The sequence below is a fragment of the Hypomesus nipponensis genome, chromosome 3 (assembly GCF_054491055.1).
Source record: "Hypomesus nipponensis isolate SF chromosome 3, ASM5449105v1, whole genome shotgun sequence".
NCBI lineage: Eukaryota > Metazoa > Chordata > Actinopteri > Osmeriformes > Osmeridae > Hypomesus > Hypomesus nipponensis.
The window spans coordinates 13,614,489-13,631,227 of record NC_140363.1 but is presented as its reverse complement, the minus strand read 5'-3'; the positions used below and the strand labels follow the sequence as shown (position 1 = coordinate 13,631,227).

The 16,739-nt window shown below is 47.0% G+C and overlaps 2 protein-coding genes across 2 annotated transcripts; one reads left to right on the top strand and one right to left on the bottom strand.

The window, feature by feature from the left end:
• Nucleotides 1–9,226: 9,226 nt before the first annotated feature.
• Nucleotides 9,227–11,984, top strand: LOC146299889 (uncharacterized). Its single transcript, XM_084683428.1, has 6 exons — nucleotides 9,227–9,296; nucleotides 10,162–10,422; nucleotides 10,719–11,021; nucleotides 11,258–11,392; nucleotides 11,523–11,577; nucleotides 11,786–11,984. The coding sequence occupies exons 1-6, from the start codon at nucleotides 9,227–9,229 to the stop codon at nucleotides 11,913–11,915; spliced, it is 954 nt and encodes a 317-aa protein (XP_084539554.1). The 3' UTR covers nucleotides 11,916–11,984.
• Nucleotides 11,985–13,582: 1,598 nt separating this feature from the next.
• Nucleotides 13,583–15,895, bottom strand: LOC146299888 (platelet-activating factor receptor-like). Its single transcript, XM_084683356.1, has 2 exons — nucleotides 15,634–15,895; nucleotides 13,583–14,844 (listed from the first exon to the last, which is right to left on the bottom strand). Exons 1-2 carry the CDS (start codon nucleotides 15,634–15,636, stop codon nucleotides 13,609–13,611), a joined length of 1,239 nt encoding a protein of 412 aa, XP_084539482.1. The 5' UTR covers nucleotides 15,637–15,895; the 3' UTR covers nucleotides 13,583–13,608.
• Nucleotides 15,896–16,739: the final 844 nt, after the last annotated feature.

Here is a 16,739-nt window from a genome sequence, read left to right as displayed (position 1 = left end):
AATCCAGGGGCCTGTCAGAGGGTTGGTGGGTGTGAGGGAGGTAGCAAAATCTGGCCCTCTACGAATTGTCCGCTATCCAACCACTTACCATGACAGATAGAGGGTACCTTCCACCTCTCTATTCAGCTGTCACCAATCCTGTCAAAAAGGCAATATTGCTGCTTTGGAGACGTTGCATAAGGCCTTTTTCTAGCCATTTTAAATCTCTGACCAGGTATCAGCTGGTCCTCCTGGTATTTTAGGCACAAACATTCAAGGGAGGTATAAAACCGATCTAAGATCAGCTTCAGATCCACCTCTATCTATGAGAAGCATCCTTGGGAACATTGGTGTACACTGGAGTGTAGCAGCACTGTTAACAGACCACAGATCTTCCTTTGTTTTCCCTCTGCTGAGATCTTCTCTGCACGAAACCATGAAAACAGATTGTGTGGATGGAAATACAGTCTAGGCAAAGCAACACAGAGAGTAAACATGGATCAGACAACAAAGCATGTGGTTCTGATGGAGCTGCTGTGCGACTGCCTGTCACTCTGCTTTCATGTCTTTGTCCTTGACATGGAGTGCCCCCTAGAGGAACATGCTGGCCTTGTGGCCGTGTGGGAGTGTTTGGTGAATCCACCGCAGGCTTAGCCAGCGGTTGTCAGGCAGGGCTGTAGTCTGCCGTGCTGGAGGAAGACTCAGTGACTTCTCTCCTGGTAATCTGGATTAAAGCCCTCAGAGACCGAATTAAACACAGCCGGCCAAGCTCCCACAGGCCCGCAGAGAGCATGGGCATGTGTGTGCGTTAGGGTGTATGTGTGTCTGCAAGTAGGATTCTGAATGTGGTTCCTGTTCATCTACATACAACAGTGTGTGTGTGTGTGTGTGTGTGTGTGTGTGTGTGTGTGTGTGTGTGTGTGTGTGACAAAGGGGTGGGGCTGTGCACCCAGCATCTGCGCTGTGTGTGTGTGTGTGGGGGGGGGGGGGCAGTGCCAGCTTGCCCGCTCGCCGGGGTATTAGGTTTGATTGGATTGCAGCTGGGGATTTATGTATTTAAACTGAGATTACCAATGCGATCCTGCGTTTGAGAGGTAAATACATAGGAAGGAGCGAGCAGCAAGGAGAGAGAGACAGAGGGAGACACAGAGAGAGAGAGAGCCAGAGAGAGAGCCAGAGAGAGAGACAGAGAGAGAGACTGAGAGATTGAGAAAGCCGTGCCACTGATCTGACCTTGTGAGTGTGAGTGTGCATGTGTGTCAAACCACACTGCCCCCAATTGTAATCTGGCTGAGCTTCATCTCCCATCCTTAACCAGAGAGTCTGTATTCACAGGAGAGCGTTTTATGATGTGTCGTGGGCCCAAACTGGATGAAATACCCCAATTATGGCCTAGATTGGCGAACTAGGTGGAAAACCACAGGTTGGACAAACCTTGTCTTGACATTTGGTCTCTCTGCACAAAAACAGGGAACAGTACGAAGGGGTGATCATGTGACTGAAATAATCGTGCATCAGAGGTCATAACGAGAACAATGCAATTTTTAGAGAAGATACATTTAGCATACGTAGACAAATCTTCCATTGAACGATCCTGAGTGAGTCATGCTGATATTAGATAAGTGAGATACAGCTAAAGAAGACCAGACTTTCAATGGCTAGTACAAAAATGCCCAGATTTCTGGGACCGAGGCAATACACGAGACATACACTGTTTAGATCGATGACTTAAAGTTATCCACACATGCTAGGGTTCAATGTGACAAATTATGGAATGTCCTGTGGGGTATAATTGCTTGCTGAAAATGAGATGAAGTTAGGCACTCTCTGGTGCTTGAGGAGACCAAACTGAATGTATCCACTGGCTTGATCAACAAACTACCTTTGCATCTCAACTTGGACCAGACTCTTCCACGCTTTATTGCAACCTGTTCCGCTAGAAAGCTAGCCACCACAGATGCTATATTAATGGGCGCTGCATACGTTGATCTGTGTACATACTATCTGTGATATCCAGTCAAGATGTTGGTACAGTAGTGAAGTCATTTGTAGACGTTACTACTTTGCTATTCATTCCTTTCACCACATTTCTTTCACCCCTCTCCTCCTCTCTTCTCCTCACCTTTGGGGTGCTCCATTGATTAGCTGTCAGCAGCAAGGAAGTGTAAGACCATTAGGCCAGGCCCAGACGTATGTGTCCATGTAGTGGTGTGTGATGTGGAACATGCATTTATATCAACCAGAGGGACCACCATATGAGGCCACAGCAGGCAGGGCTTAAAGTGGTCTTAGAGCTGTGAGATGGTTGTAGTAGCGTGCGTGGCTTTCGACGAACAGATGAGACTGAGAAGGATTACCAAGGCAGCGGTAAACTGGAGCCTAGGGATGGTGGCTGGTGAACCAGGACGTGTTTGACACCTCGAACAGAAAGGATAGGGGGAGGAGGTCTCTCTCTCGCTCCCCCTCCGGCCTGCGGTCATCTAGTCGTCAATACTACAGATGCAGTCACGGTGACGGGTTACTGTTGAGACCAAACCGAGCGAGGACTCTACACCTCTCCCCTTCTCGGGTCTCCTTTCTTCCTTACTTATCTAATCGTTCTCTCTTTCTCCGTCGCTTCATCTCTCCATCTCTCATTTTCTCTCTTTATCGCTCTCCCTCATGTCTTTTCTTTCCTCTCTCTTTTCTGCGTCCACCCCCATCCCTTTCTCTCTCTCTCTCTCTCTCTCTCTCTCTCTCTCTCTCTCTCTCTCTCACACTCTGTCTCTCTCCATTTTCTCTCTCCATTTTCTCTCCATTTTCTCTCTCCATTTTCTCTCTCTCTCTCTCTCTCTCTCTCTCTCTCTCTCTCTCTCTCTCTCTCTCTCTCTATCTCTTTCTTTCCCTCTCTCTGTCCTTCCATCTTTTGATCTTCATATCCTCCTCTGTGGACCTGTCTGTGGACAGGGCTGATCGATGCTATTCCAGGTAAGCAGTGAGAGGCGGCTGGCTGTTCAGCTTCAGGCCAGCAGATTAGCCACACAGGCTTTCCTCTCAAACACATTCTCCCTTTCAATCCTTCCTTTCACTACCCACTACTTCACGGGAAGCACACACACACCGACACACACACACCGTATGACACACACACACAAAGCATGACAGACAAAAACATGACATATTTACATCTCCCCCTTTTCTCTGTGTCTGCTTCAAGCCTGGCCTGTTCCAGGGTGAGTCAGAGGAGGCCAGCTTCACCAGGAAGAGACCCCAGGAAGGTGTCACTGTGGATGAGGGGACTTTCAGACTCCGCCAGCCTCCTGGAGGTGGCGGTAAAAATAGATGTTAGAGACTGGCTGGCGGGTAGCCCAGTCACTGAGGAAGGGTGCAGGGGACGAAGAAAGTGAGAGGCAGACATAGAGAAAAAGAGAAAGAGAGGAAGACAAATTGAGAGAAAGAATGCTTTGAGAGTGGGGAAAGGGAGAGAAACACACAGAGAGAGAGAGAGAGAGAGAGAGAGAGAGAGAGAGAGGGAGAGAGAGAGAGCAGGAGAGAGATCGAGGCAGTGACTGAATGCTCCAGGAGCGTTGCTCCACAGAAAGATCATACCTCGTTTCTCAGATGAAGGGAAAAGGCACAAGGGAAGGAGGAGGAGAATGTCAATTGAAGAATTAACACTGTTTCACTCGTATTGTTCCCAGCTGCTCTTCTCACACTGTTTCTCACAGCGAGATTTGTGAGTCAGTGAGGTTTGTACGAAATGACAGAGGATGTTTGTGTGTGTGCATGCGTGTCTGGTGCATGAGTACGTTTGTGTATGTGGATGTGTGTGTTTGTGTGTGGATGCCCAGCTTCAGTGTGTGTGAGTGCATGTTGTGTCTTCAGACTTTCGTAAGGATGTATTGCAGTGTAACCTTTCCTTGGCCCCCAGAAGTCCTTAAGCCTGTCCTTTGAATGTGTCCTCATCACCATGAAACACATGAAGTGGAACCCAGCAGGGCACTTTGACAAAAACATTCTACACACACATGCACATCCATGCCCACACACACACCACACATACACACTGACACAGACTAAGTGAAAAAGTGAAAGAGAGCGGGAGAGTGAGACAGAGACAGAGACAGAGAGAGAGGGGGAGACAGGGAGTCAGACAAGGAGCTATGGGGACATTTGCAGGATACATGAGGCAGTTATGAACCTATTTTCTTTTTTTTATTGAGAGGCGACCGAGTGTCACTAATGGTGTAGAGGGGGCTGGTAAACACATTTCTGGGATGGCATGGAGTCTTCAGGAAAACAAATTAAAGTCTCTCCTGGCACTCTTTTACTCACACTCTCTCTCCATCCATCTCCTTCGTTCTCTCTCCCCTTTCTTTCCCCTCTACTCGTCCGAGACAGGAAAACAGGACCATATGTGAAGGCAGGCTTGTGAATCGTCAGTCCAGATCTGCTCCTGATGTCTCCCTGCTGCCCAGAACCGCCAGGACTTGGGCTCCATACCCCCTGTGTTATGCAGTGGGGAGGATGTGTCCACACCCCTGGGTCCTTATATGAAGACTGATTGGCTGGCTTGTTGGCTGGCTGGACGGCTGGTTATTTGGCTTGCTGACTGGCTGGCTGGCTTGACAGCTGGTTAGTTGGCTTGCTGACTGGCTGACTGGCTGACTGGCTGACTGGCTGACTGGCTGACTGGCTGGCCGGCTGGCTGGGCAGCTGCTTAGTTGGCCCAGATCATTTACATTTATCACAGCTCATGTGAAAGTTCATGAAATTGTTTTCTCCCTCTGACCTTCCTGGTTGGTGTGTGCGTGTGTGTTCATGTGGCTGCACTGTTTCCCTTCAGTGTTAAAGTGCCGTGAACACACTATGCTAAAACTCTCTTATCTCCATTACCCACTGTAAGTCTCACCTCCCACCATCTCTCCCTCCATCCATGCATCCGTCCCTCTCTTCCTCATCACACTCCAGATGCATGGCGTTAACAGGGGGAGTGTTGGGAGTGTGTGCTTCACACTGAACAGCTGGTGGCACAAGGGGGGAGGGTGAAAGGGGTGTTGATGCGTGTGTGGAGGTGACATCTCAAGTGCAGCACGCGCATCACAGAGGATGAGGCCCATGTGTGAGGGCATCTACGGGTGGCTGGAACCTAACTGCTGCCAGGGGCAACACTGTTTGTACCCACCACTGGGCACCAATAGATGGTGGATTGTTAGATGGGTGTGTATGTGTGTATGTGTGTGTGTGTGTCATTAATGTGCATTAATTCCAGGAACAACCAGTAGTAGCAGACCAGAACACTCCCATCTGCCACTTCTTTCTTCTTCTCCTGCAGCCTTCTCTCTCTCTCTCTCTCTCTCTCTCTCTCTCTCTCGCGCTCTCTCTCTCTCTCTCTCTCTCTCTCTCTCTCTCTCTCTCCTCTCTCCATTCACTCACCCTCTTTCTGGATTATCTTACGCTCTACACGCTTTCACAAAACCGTAGTAACAGTAACTACTTTTATATCTCTGTTCCTCGCTGAGTCACTCAGTGCAGTCTTTGTTACCAGGCTCTGTTGTCATTGTCTGTTTTTAAGGCTAGAACAGAGGTGAAAACATCTTTCTCCCATTGTGCCCCTTCACCATGGAGGATGCTCCACAAGAATTATGTAAATAGACTTAGAGTCATTACTTGTTTTTAAGTCTCTGAGTGATGAGTAAATGAGAACTGCATTAGTTTGCAATTGCTTCTCATTCAAACAAAACAAAAAACTGACTTGCAACACCTAGTTTTTTGTATGCATTTAGCATTTGTTATGTATTTGCTGCCTTGCTAGGTTGCCCTTGAAAAATCTTTTTTTCAATGGGTCTTGGTATCTCGTCAAATAAAGGTTAAATCAATAAAACACATTTCCTGTGTTTTATTTCTTTGTTTCCTGCTCTTCTAGTTTTGTGTTTCACCACCTGTTAGTCTTGGTACCTCTCAATAAAGAGGCCTGTCAGACTGCCATCCACCCCATCATACACACATAGAGAGAGAGAGACAGAGAAAGAGAAAGAGAGTGAGTTTAGCCAAGACTATATCTCTGTTTCCGCTCTCATTTTACTCTATTCTCTCCTTCTCCCTCTCACTTTATCTCTCCCTCCCTCTCTCACTTTCTCTCTCCCTATCCCTCTCTCTTTCTCTATACCTCTGTAGTCCTGTTGCAGGGAATTCTAATACAAAATATAATAAACCTTATCACCACAGCTATTGAAATTGGGAGATAAGGAATTCATTAGGTGGCAGCTGGATAATGACAAGCGAGGGATGAGAATCATCAAAAAGAGACAAAAGAATGGAGGGACAAGTGAGAGGGAGGTGGGAGGGTACAAGGATTGTCGGGTGGAAATGTTCCAGAAGATGAGTGTTGCATGCTCAGGCAGTTGTCATGTGACCTCCCTGAGTCAGAAGATCAAATGAGAGAACCATTTCTGTCGTGACAAATCTCCTTCTTTGTCTCTGTCTCTTACTCTTTCCTTCTCTCTTTTCTGTCCTTCTCCTTACATTCTCTTTGCTGACCATCTATGAACGTCTTCAAATCAAAAATAGCAGTATTGTAAATGGATTGGGAAAAGAAGCTCGCCTTTGTAACATGTCAAGCACACGCCATTACTCAGGCTCAGCTGCAGTGCATGAGCACCCCCCCCCCCAGCCCTGCCAGCTGCTGCCATATTTCCCCGCTCCCCCTCTCTCCCCCCATCCTGGATTACCCTGACGCTGTATTTACATGGTGTAAATCCACGCTGGAGCTTCTGATACAGGCCATCTGTAATCTGAAGGTTCCATTCTGAGCGCTGGTCTGTAGTTTGGTGGTGCTCAGCGCAGGGACAGTATCAACCTCCCTGACATCTGTTCACCCAGCTCGTATCGATGCCAGAACAGCAAGGGATGATGGGACCTCAGCGCCTGTCCCATTCACACACACACACACACACACACACACACACACACACACACACACACACACACACACACTGATGCTAACGCTGAACCACACACAAATGCACATACACACAGATGATCACACACTGACACACATGTATACGTGTGTGTGCTTGCGTGTATGTGTGTGTGTGTGTGTGTGTGTATGTGTGTGTGTATGTGTGAATTCCTGCAACACCACACCAGGGAGTGCAAAGCTGGAAGAATTCGAAAGTCTGACTACACAGCATCCCACGCTGGGACAGAAAGATGAAGACAAGAGGTGGTCTCTCCCTCCCCTCTCTCTCTGTTTCTCTCTCTCTTTCTCTTTCTCTTCCTCTCTCTTTCTCTCTCCCTCCTCGAATGTCTCTGTGTCTTTCTTTCTCTCTCCATTCTCTCAGCAGTTATGGACAACACACAAGAAGGGAGAACAAAAACATAGTGAAATTAGACATTTGCATCCTCCATCCAAACATTCCTGGGGAATGGAGGGTTGTTTTCTGATTAAGTATGAGGTGGCTGGACCATTTTCTGCTCACTGCAAAAAGCTGCCATCTGGAGGGTGAGGGCGGTGGGCAGGTACATGGCGGGGGTGGGTGGGGGGCAGTTTCGCCCCCCCCCCCCACACATACACACTCACCTCCTCCAGGCTCTCACCCGCCCCCCTCCCCCCACAGAACGACAGATAAGCAGAAGGGAGCCACTCGTCATCGATGTGGCGACCGATGCGTGTCGCAGGGAGAGAGAGACACAGAATCCATCAAAAGTGACTCAATCACTGAATCATGAATGATTTAGGCTCCTCCATTCGTAATCCAAACACTCAGCATCAGATGCAGTCTCTGACTTGAAGTATCTGACTCACATGCTTTTAGTGCTGAAGGCTACATCCTTTTCTTTACGCTTGAATCAAGTAGCTATCAAGTCCATGGGTGTGATGATTTGGCAAACTCAGTTGTAACTAAGGAACAGGTCTGGAGGAGAAGACCCCAAGATTCCATTGAAGAGAGGAGAGGATGGGATGGAAAGAAAGGTGAAGAGAGGAGAGGACAGAAGAGAAGCAAGAACAGAGGAGAAGAGGGGAGAGGGGAGAGGAGAGGAGAGGGGAGAGGAGAGGGGAGAGGAGGGAAGAGGAGAGGAGGGGAAAGGAGGACTGTGTGTTCCTGTCTAAGTGCTATTTCATTATTTCTCTCCCTCTGTGGTTTAAAATCTCTTGGGCATTCTGTGAACACATAAAGATGGAGCACCCTCTTGTGGCCAAGCAAATTCATTTTGAACTCAGTCAGGCACAGCCAAAGTATGAGACAGCAGATTGAAATTGTGCTTGACCCTATCTGAAAATACACCTGCAGACAGATAGCATGGTGCCCATGGTAACAGGGCAGAGGCCAGAAGAGTTATCCATATGACAGCTGTGATACTGAGGAATGAAAGCCTCAGAGAGACTAATGACTGCATAATTGTAACGACCAGCCCACATCCCGTTCCCCTTTCGGATAACTTTGTTGTGAGAAAGTGCCACTGTACTCAGCTGCAAGAGAGATGAGAATGACCATGTATCTACTTCTTTCCTCTCTCAACCACTCTCATCTTTTGTTCCTTCTAACATCCCCTCTCAATCTCTCCCTTTCTCATTTTCTGTTAAATTCTTCGATGGGCTTTCAAGGCACAGAGGAACACTTTCACATTGCCAAAACGTCAGTGTAAGAATAAAACAGTATGAGTACAATAACACCAACATTATGATGACAAGCATAATATGTATTCATAGGTAAAGTATAGCAATCATCCTAGTGTCTAAAAACTGTCCCCTGCAATTCAATTATATTTCGGTGTCAGTCTAACTCAAATATTTTAACGAATTTTGTAAAAAAAAACAAAAAAACAGTTTTTGTTTGTTTTTGTTATTACCACCTACCCTTACACACAAACACACGCACACACACACACACACGTGTACAAACACAGACACAAAGAGAAACTTTCACTCACTTTCTCACCACAGTACCTGCAACAACATCATCCTCAATATTATATTATACTATATATTCTCTACAGTCTTTCAAACATGGTTTGAATAAATGCTAATGCCGAAAGGATTTAAAACAGTCTTTTACATATAAACTACTATATATGACAAGTAACTATTCTATAAATATTTTTTCAGAACAACAAATGTATTGCATCTTTATGACGGAGGCTTGTCGATAAGGGAAGCTGAAAGTTCCTGTGAATTTATTTTCCATTTTAAACTTCCTCCACTATACAATAGGTGGACCTGGTCAACACTGGGCATTGAGGGAGAGTTTGTCTCAGCTGATGGTTCATGGGAGCTCAGGCACACAACATGTATCTGCTGCTGGGGTGTCTACTGTTCACCTGGCTCAGCACTGAAGGTAAACTGCACAGACTCATAATCTGTTTAAATGTACTTTTTTACCGTCTGTGAGATTCAAATTAACTACAGAATAAGAATGTCATCAAATTGTATTCTACAAAAAGTGGTTTAGAGTTTAAAGTTAATTCGGTTTTAAAATGTGAATTGTGATTTAGCTGAAACAGACTTGATCACACTTGCTCAGTTGGCCTATTGGTGTTTAAAACCAATAGGCCAATAGGCTGATGGCCCATTAGCGGTTGATGCTGATGGCGGCGAGGAAGAGGATGGAGCAGTAGGTGTTGATGAAGAACAGCAAGCCCGCCACACGGCACATGAAGTCAGAGTAGATCCAGTCACCACCACGACTGTAGTAACCAATCCAGAAGGGCAGAGCACAGACGAAGAGAAGGTCGGCCATGGTCAGGTTGATCATGTAGATGCGGATCTCGCTCATGGTTTTGGACTGGCGAAGCCTCCGCAGTATGAACAGCGCATAACAATTGGCTAATAGGCCAAGGATGAACACCATGCTATAAAACACAGGAAACAGCGTGTAGCGGAACTCAGAGTCCAGGAAAGATATGTTTTCTTTTTGAGGATAACCTTAAAAAGGTTATCCTTCCAACTGAGCACGTTTGGGAAGATGATAAGCTGAGACACTAGGGTTTTCCACATCTCATATGGTATACTACATACATGAACAAGAAACAGTCGATTCATATACACATTAAATTCATGTATATATTTGTTATCTACAATGAATATATGGAATGTGTATGCAATAATGTTTTTTTTCAGGATATTTGGATAGATAGTGTGTTGACTAGATTATTTGGCAGACTGTTTGGACTGACACCTTGTGATATCCTCTTATGTTTTAGTCTCTGCCAAGTGGCCACCGGACATTAACTACACGGCCAAGGCTCCTGCTGTCTTGGTGGGAAAACCGTTCACAATGTCGTGTTCCATCCTACCAGGCTTTAACCAAACCTGGCGACGCGTCAACCAGAATGAAACACTTTTTATAGGCAACAACTTCACTTTGCTCAGCGCTACCCTTAACGACACAGGGCAGTACCAGTGTGCTTACGTGAATATTTCCTTGCAGTTGGAAGGACAGTCTGTAACGTTGACTGTAGTAGGTAAGCAATCGTTTTCTCTTCAATTCTTCCTTGATTCTTCTACTGTCCTGTAGGGTTGTCTGGCTTGGACTAGATGCGGTATGATGATAACATAATACCAGAAAATGTAGGTGTGTTATAACTGTGCGGTACAACTCATCTATGAACTTGGCCCCTTCCTCCCGTCTGCCCTCTCCTTTACCCTCCTCCATCTACTCCCCTCCACCATCCACCACTTACCCTACCTACTCAACCCCCCCAACACAAACACACAAACCCTAACACATCTACTCCCCCCCCACCCCCTTTTTCGCCAGAGTTACTCCCTCCTGTGTGGGTGAGTGCAGACCCAGTTACACCAACCATAGTGGAAGGTCATGAAGTCAGCCTCAAGTGTAGCCAAAACGACTCCAGTATCGGACCTCTTGGGTCTTGGGTGTGGAAGCGGAAGGGAGTGCAGGACGTGTGGGAGGAGGTGGGCAGGGGCAGGGGCCTGACTCTCACCAGGTCCAGCCAGACTGGGACGTACCGCTGCCAGGTCAACAGCAACACTTCTGCCATCTACCAGGAGCAAACCAGCCCGGAGTGCAGTGTCATCATCATCCACCTGCCAATAACCAGTGGGTTCATCTCAACTTCCTTTCTACCATTCCATATTTCCAACTGTCTCGCTTAAGGACAAACAGTATGCTAATGCTTACACTTGCTGGTGGGAACTTGAGGAAGGCCAACTGCTGCACTTCCCCCTGAAACTTCTGTGTTTGAATTTGATTGTGAATGTTCCCATTCTTTTCAGGTGTGAATGTAGAGTAACAATGCCTGTCTACTTGTAACGTGTTGTGTGTGACTCTCTCAGTCAGTTACCATGTAGCTGTGGCAGGGCTGTCACTGGCTCTGTTGGCATTGCTCCTATTGGCCCTTCTGTTTCTGAGGATGTTGAGACTGAGGACCAATGAGACAGCTACTTTCCAGAACCTGTTCAGAAGTAAAGGTCAGAGAACATTTGACAATGCTTCTGGCTAAATCTGGAAGTACTTCAGAAGGCCTTCATTCGCATCATTATGGATGCGGTCATGGTATGTGAGTGGGATTCAAATGTATCTTGTTTTGTTTTTTTACAGAGACTGCTAAACCTCACCAAACTGATCACAAAAAAATCCAAAATAAATCACCAAAGTAAGTGCAGTGTCATTGATTGGTTTATCTATAAACTGATTCATTTGTTGATTAATTTAATCATTCAGTCTGAAAAATACCTCTTCATTAAATATGTACAAGTTTTGCGGTTAGGAAATAACATTATAACACAATATTACCCAAAGCAGCACATGAAATCTGTGCAGTCCATGCAAGAGTGTGAAGCCATACATATTCTGTCCACTAGGAGGAGTGCCCAAAAACCTACTGTCGAGGTGGGGGAGGTCTATATGAACTGTGAGACCATCGGCAAGGCCTACTGTGACATCAACACTGACCAGACAATTGTACAGGAGATCTACGACACCCTGGACTGAAGACTGGGGGAGCATGGAATGTAGAAGAGAGAGGAAGAGGGACACAGTGTGAATTGAGATTATGGAGAGGAAAGAGAGTGGGGGGAGGGAGAGGGGGAGAGGGGGAGAGGGGGAGAGGGGAGAGGGGAAGAGGGAGGAGGGAGAGGGGGAGAGGGAGAGGGGGAGAGGGAGGAGGGACAGGGGAGAGGGGGAGAGGGAGGAGGGACAGGGGAGAGGGGGAGAGGGAGGAGGGACAGGGGAGAGGGGGAGAGGGAGGAGGGACAGGGGAGAGGGGGAGAGGGAGGAGGGACAGGGGAGAGGGGGAGAGGGAGGAGGGACAGGGGAGAGGGAGAGGGGGAGAGGGAGGAGGGACAGGGGAGAGGGGGAGAGGGAGGAGGGACAGGGGAGAGGGGGAGAGGGAGGAGGGACAGAGGAGAGGGAGAGGGGGAGAGGGAGGAGGGACAGGGGAGAGGGGGAGAGGGAGGAGGGACAGGGGAGAGGGGGAGAGGGAGGAGGGACAGGGGAGAGGGAGAGGGGGAGAGGGAGGAGGGACAGGGGAGAGGGAGGAGGGACAGGGGAGAGGGAGAGGGGGAGAGGGAGGAGGGACAGGGGAGAGGGAGGAGGGACAGGGGAGAGGGGGAGAGGGAGGAGGGACAGGGGAGAGGGAGAGGGGGAGAGGGAGGAGGGACAGGGGAGAGGGAGGAGGGACAGGGGAGAGGGGGAGAGGGAGAGGAGGGACAGGGGAGAGGGGGAGAGGGAGAGGAGGGAGAGGGGAGAAGGGGAGGAGGGACAGGGGAGAAGGGGACAGAAACATACACATATGACATCAACACGTCTCAATATTATCAACATAAACTTGTACATTTACGTAAAATTGTCATTGCCGACAGCTATAGTTTGTGGTTTATGCGTGTGCCTCTCTCTTTAAAATAACAAATACAACAACTGTAGCTTCTGCATTATTATAGCACAGGACCACACAAAGATGGATCACTTTCACAACTGATCTTTTGGGGTATATTGTACAATATTTGAGATATGCTGTTGTTGCACTTATATATTTCATATATATTTGAAATATGCTTTCTACTCTTTTATCTGATTATCTGCTGCTCTTCCTAAATTCACTTTTTGTAGGTGGCTTCGATTAAAAGTGTCTGCTTCATGTGGCAATGTAATGTATAATGTCCAGGAGGTGTCACAAGGGTTTCTGGGCCCCCTGGCTAATTTGTACAGCAGGCTCCAAAATCTAAATCAAACAGGAAAGTATGGGTTTCTGTTGGGCCCCGTATCTGACCAGGGCCCTCAGAATTATCCTAATCTTCCAGCCACCCCCCCCCCCCTTTCAAATAAACAGCACAGCAGAACCTCCTCAACGCTGAGGCTACGACACCCTGGGTGGACGACATAACTGTGGTTTTTACAGAGTATTTGTGGTGTATGCAGCACAGGGAGTGGAGTGATTACACAGTCAGTTCAGACTAGGGACTATTGCTAAATTAATAAACTTCCTCATGTTTCTGGCTTTCACACGTTTGCAATGTCCTTTTCTGACATCCGACCTCAGACATGCTCTCCGCTGCACTGTTTACAGTAAACAATGTATCTGAATAATAGTGGAACAAGGAAACACTGCTTTGGAATGCCATCTCACCAGTGTGTCCACCCAAAAATGTACTTCCAAGAAGTGACTTATAAATAAAACAACTTTATTTCAGCTCTCGTCAGCCATGTTGGCTGTGTAACCCTGGAGTTGCAGGTGTTCACCATGCCTCTGGCTCTTGCTGTCCATGGACATCTGGGTAGTGCCTGTTTGGAAGCCAGCATCCCCTTTCCTCATCTTCTTCAGGTGGGCTTTTATGTAAGAACGGAATTTATTGGTGGCAAAGCAGTAGACTACAGGATCCAGAATGCAGTTCAGGCCCATAAGGAGGAGGGTGACCTGGTGGAGGTCGTTGAGGTATTGCCTGGTGTCCCGCTCCCACCCCTGGCTGCCCCATCCCTCCCTGATCTCCAGCACTGCCAGGACCCAGGGGAGCTGGACCACATGGTGAGGAAGGAAGCACAGCACAAACACCCCCACCACCGCACACAGCATCTGGAGCGCCTGGCGCTTCACCCCGCGGGGGCGTCGGGACGCCCTCATGGACGCTCCAGGATCACCCCTAGACCTGCAGGACAAGACAGCAGGCTGGCTGGGGGACTGTGCCAGGAGGGCGTGGGCGATCAGAACGTTACAGATCACCACCAGCAGGAAGACAAGGAAGAAGAGAGCGATGATCAGGATGTGGGTTGTAGCAATAACCCTTTTGTGGTCATCTTCCTCATGGGTGTAGCCCTCAAAACAGCGGGATACGTTGTCCTTGTCTACCTGCAGGCCTGGGGACAGCAGGTACTGGACTGACATGGCCAGGGTCACCCCCCACAAGAGCGTCGATACGATGATGCCACGGCGCCGGTGTTCAGTTGAAGCGGCGGCCAGTGGCCGGCTGATGGCCCAATAGCGGTTGACGCTGATGGCGGCGAGGAAGAGGATGGAGCAGTAGGTGTTGATGAAGAACAGCAAGCCCGCCACGCGGCACATGAAGTCAGAGTAGATCCAGTCACCACCACGACTGTAGTAACCAATCCAGAAGGGCAGAGCACAGACGAAGAGAAGGTCGGCCATGGTCAGGTTGATCATGTAGATACGGATCTCGCTCATGGTCTTGGACTGGCGAAGCCTCCGCAGTATGAACAGCGCATAACAATTGGCTAACAGGCCAAGGATGAACACTATACCATAAAACACAGGAAACAGCGTGTAGCGGAACTCAGAGTCCAGGAAAGTTCTGTTTCCTTGGGTGACAGAGGACTTGTAGAATGTTGTGGTGATGTCCAGGCTTGTGTTTGTCTCCATCCTGCCCGTAGTCTTCACTAATGGCTCTGTGGGGAGCTCCTGCATGACACTCTGAGAGGGAAATGCAATATTAACTATGTTAATGTACACACATATTAGAAGTGTGTGTATGTGTATGTGTATTTGTATGTGTGTGTATGTGTGTTGCACTTGTTGGTTAGTTGTAACTGAGTTAACTACTTGTACTCGCTGTAGATTATATTATTGCTGCTTGCTTTCCTACAGGTACACTCTTGCACTTGAGGTTCATGTTGTTCATTAATTTGTTTAACTACTTGCTCTTATGTTTCTTCCCATTGGCACTTGGTTGCTTATCACAGTGTTTGCTCAGGTTTTGGCTTCCTGCAATGGTTTTTGTGACTACTTTTTGTAAAGCTCTCTTAGAAGTTGCTTTGGATAAAAGTGTCTGCTAAATGAATACATGTAAATGTATTATAGGATGTGAATTATTCACAGCTATCTTTGGCAACATGCTTGTTCACTTCCCCTTCCTCTATTGTGCCAACAATAAAAAGCTACAGTCCACCACCAAGCCACTCAATTTCATCACAAGTCACTATTTAGCCATATTGGTAAATGTCTGATATTATTTCTATTAAGCAAACCCAGTCAAGCGTGACAAAGATAGGGGAAAGTCAACATAGACAGGTGTGTGTCTAGTCACCTTAAATAACTAGATAGCCGTTTTCTCTCATGACTGGACAGATTCTAACCACATATTTTCCCCTTACAAAGTGAAAAGATCACAAATATAAAAAGACAATATAAAATTATGGGATGGTGTGATAACAAATAGGCAGAGACAAGTTATGATGTTCAAAACGTAGGCAGCCTACTCACCATTATAGTCCCCTAGCACTCTCACAAACTATCAGTTGAAAAATAAATAAGAAAATTCAAATTGGATCAAAATTTCTACTGCAAACACATGGGTTAGGCTTGAAAAACGACAATTATGCCCTGGCTGCACAAAAGCGAAACTATTTATAAACGCCAATCTCCTGAGACCCGGTAAGTGAGTTGATCGAGCACTTCTTCACACTGAATCATCTTCCTCCTAGTTGCGCCAGGAAGGGCAGTGAAACATTTAAACTGGAAAACCCTGGTTGACACAATCATTGTCGGCGCTTCAGTTGGTTGCTGGAATTTCACAAGTCCCTACATGACTCACGAGGAAATCAGATGTAGATCATTTCAATCTAGGCCTGTTTCTGCAAAACAGTTTCGGCAAAAACAGACAAAACTAAATTTCCGTAGAAAGGCGTGTTTCTAAAAAGGGGTCTGTCTAAAAAATTAAAAATCCTACAAACACGTTACCTGAACTTTCATAGGTTCTCTTAACACTCTAAACACTGTGTGTTTCTTGACTTTCTCCATGGCTCCTGAGTAACTTTCGGTGGAAACTTTCTATACCTTTGCCACAATCCTCCACAGCTAGGCCTACTTCCATAAAACTAGCTTTTCGAATAGCCTTACATCAGATTGAACAGGTGCTCAGTAATAAGACATAGGCCTTGAGAGACTTCTCACAAGGATCAAGACACTGTGTAGGATACAGGAGTGTCTAGAATAAATATCGAACTTGTAACCATGGAACTATTAACTGCTGTGATTGTGTGCTGTCCCATGTTTTGACCACACTGGTGCGCCAGACACTAACAAACAAACTATACAGATCACAACTTGATTTTTGATTTCTCATATTTTCACGATCAAGTTTAAAGACCATTGCCTAGCAACAACTGAATATGTGTAATAATTTTGATTGAGGTAATATATAATAATGAATGAATAATTGCGACTGGATCCAGCCAGAAGACTCTGGGCATGCTGTATGAACCATGCACAATGGGGTAGGGTCTGTGTGTGAGTGAAATGTATCCTCTCTTTATACCCTATTATAACCATAACAGATCTAGCACTTCTTTCCACCAGAGAGCAGAGTT

Coding starts and splice junctions, on each gene's coding strand:
- LOC146299889 (XM_084683428.1), top strand. CDS start 9,227: ATGGGAGCTCAGGCACACAACATGTATCTGCTGCTGGGGTGTCTACTG. Junction 10,423..10,718: donor TGTAACGTTGACTGTAGTAG/GTAAGCAATCGT, acceptor CTTTTTCGCCAG/AGTTACTCCCTCCTGTGTGG. Junction 11,578..11,785: donor ATCCAAAATAAATCACCAAA/GTAAGTGCAGTG, acceptor TCTGTCCACTAG/GAGGAGTGCCCAAAAACCTA.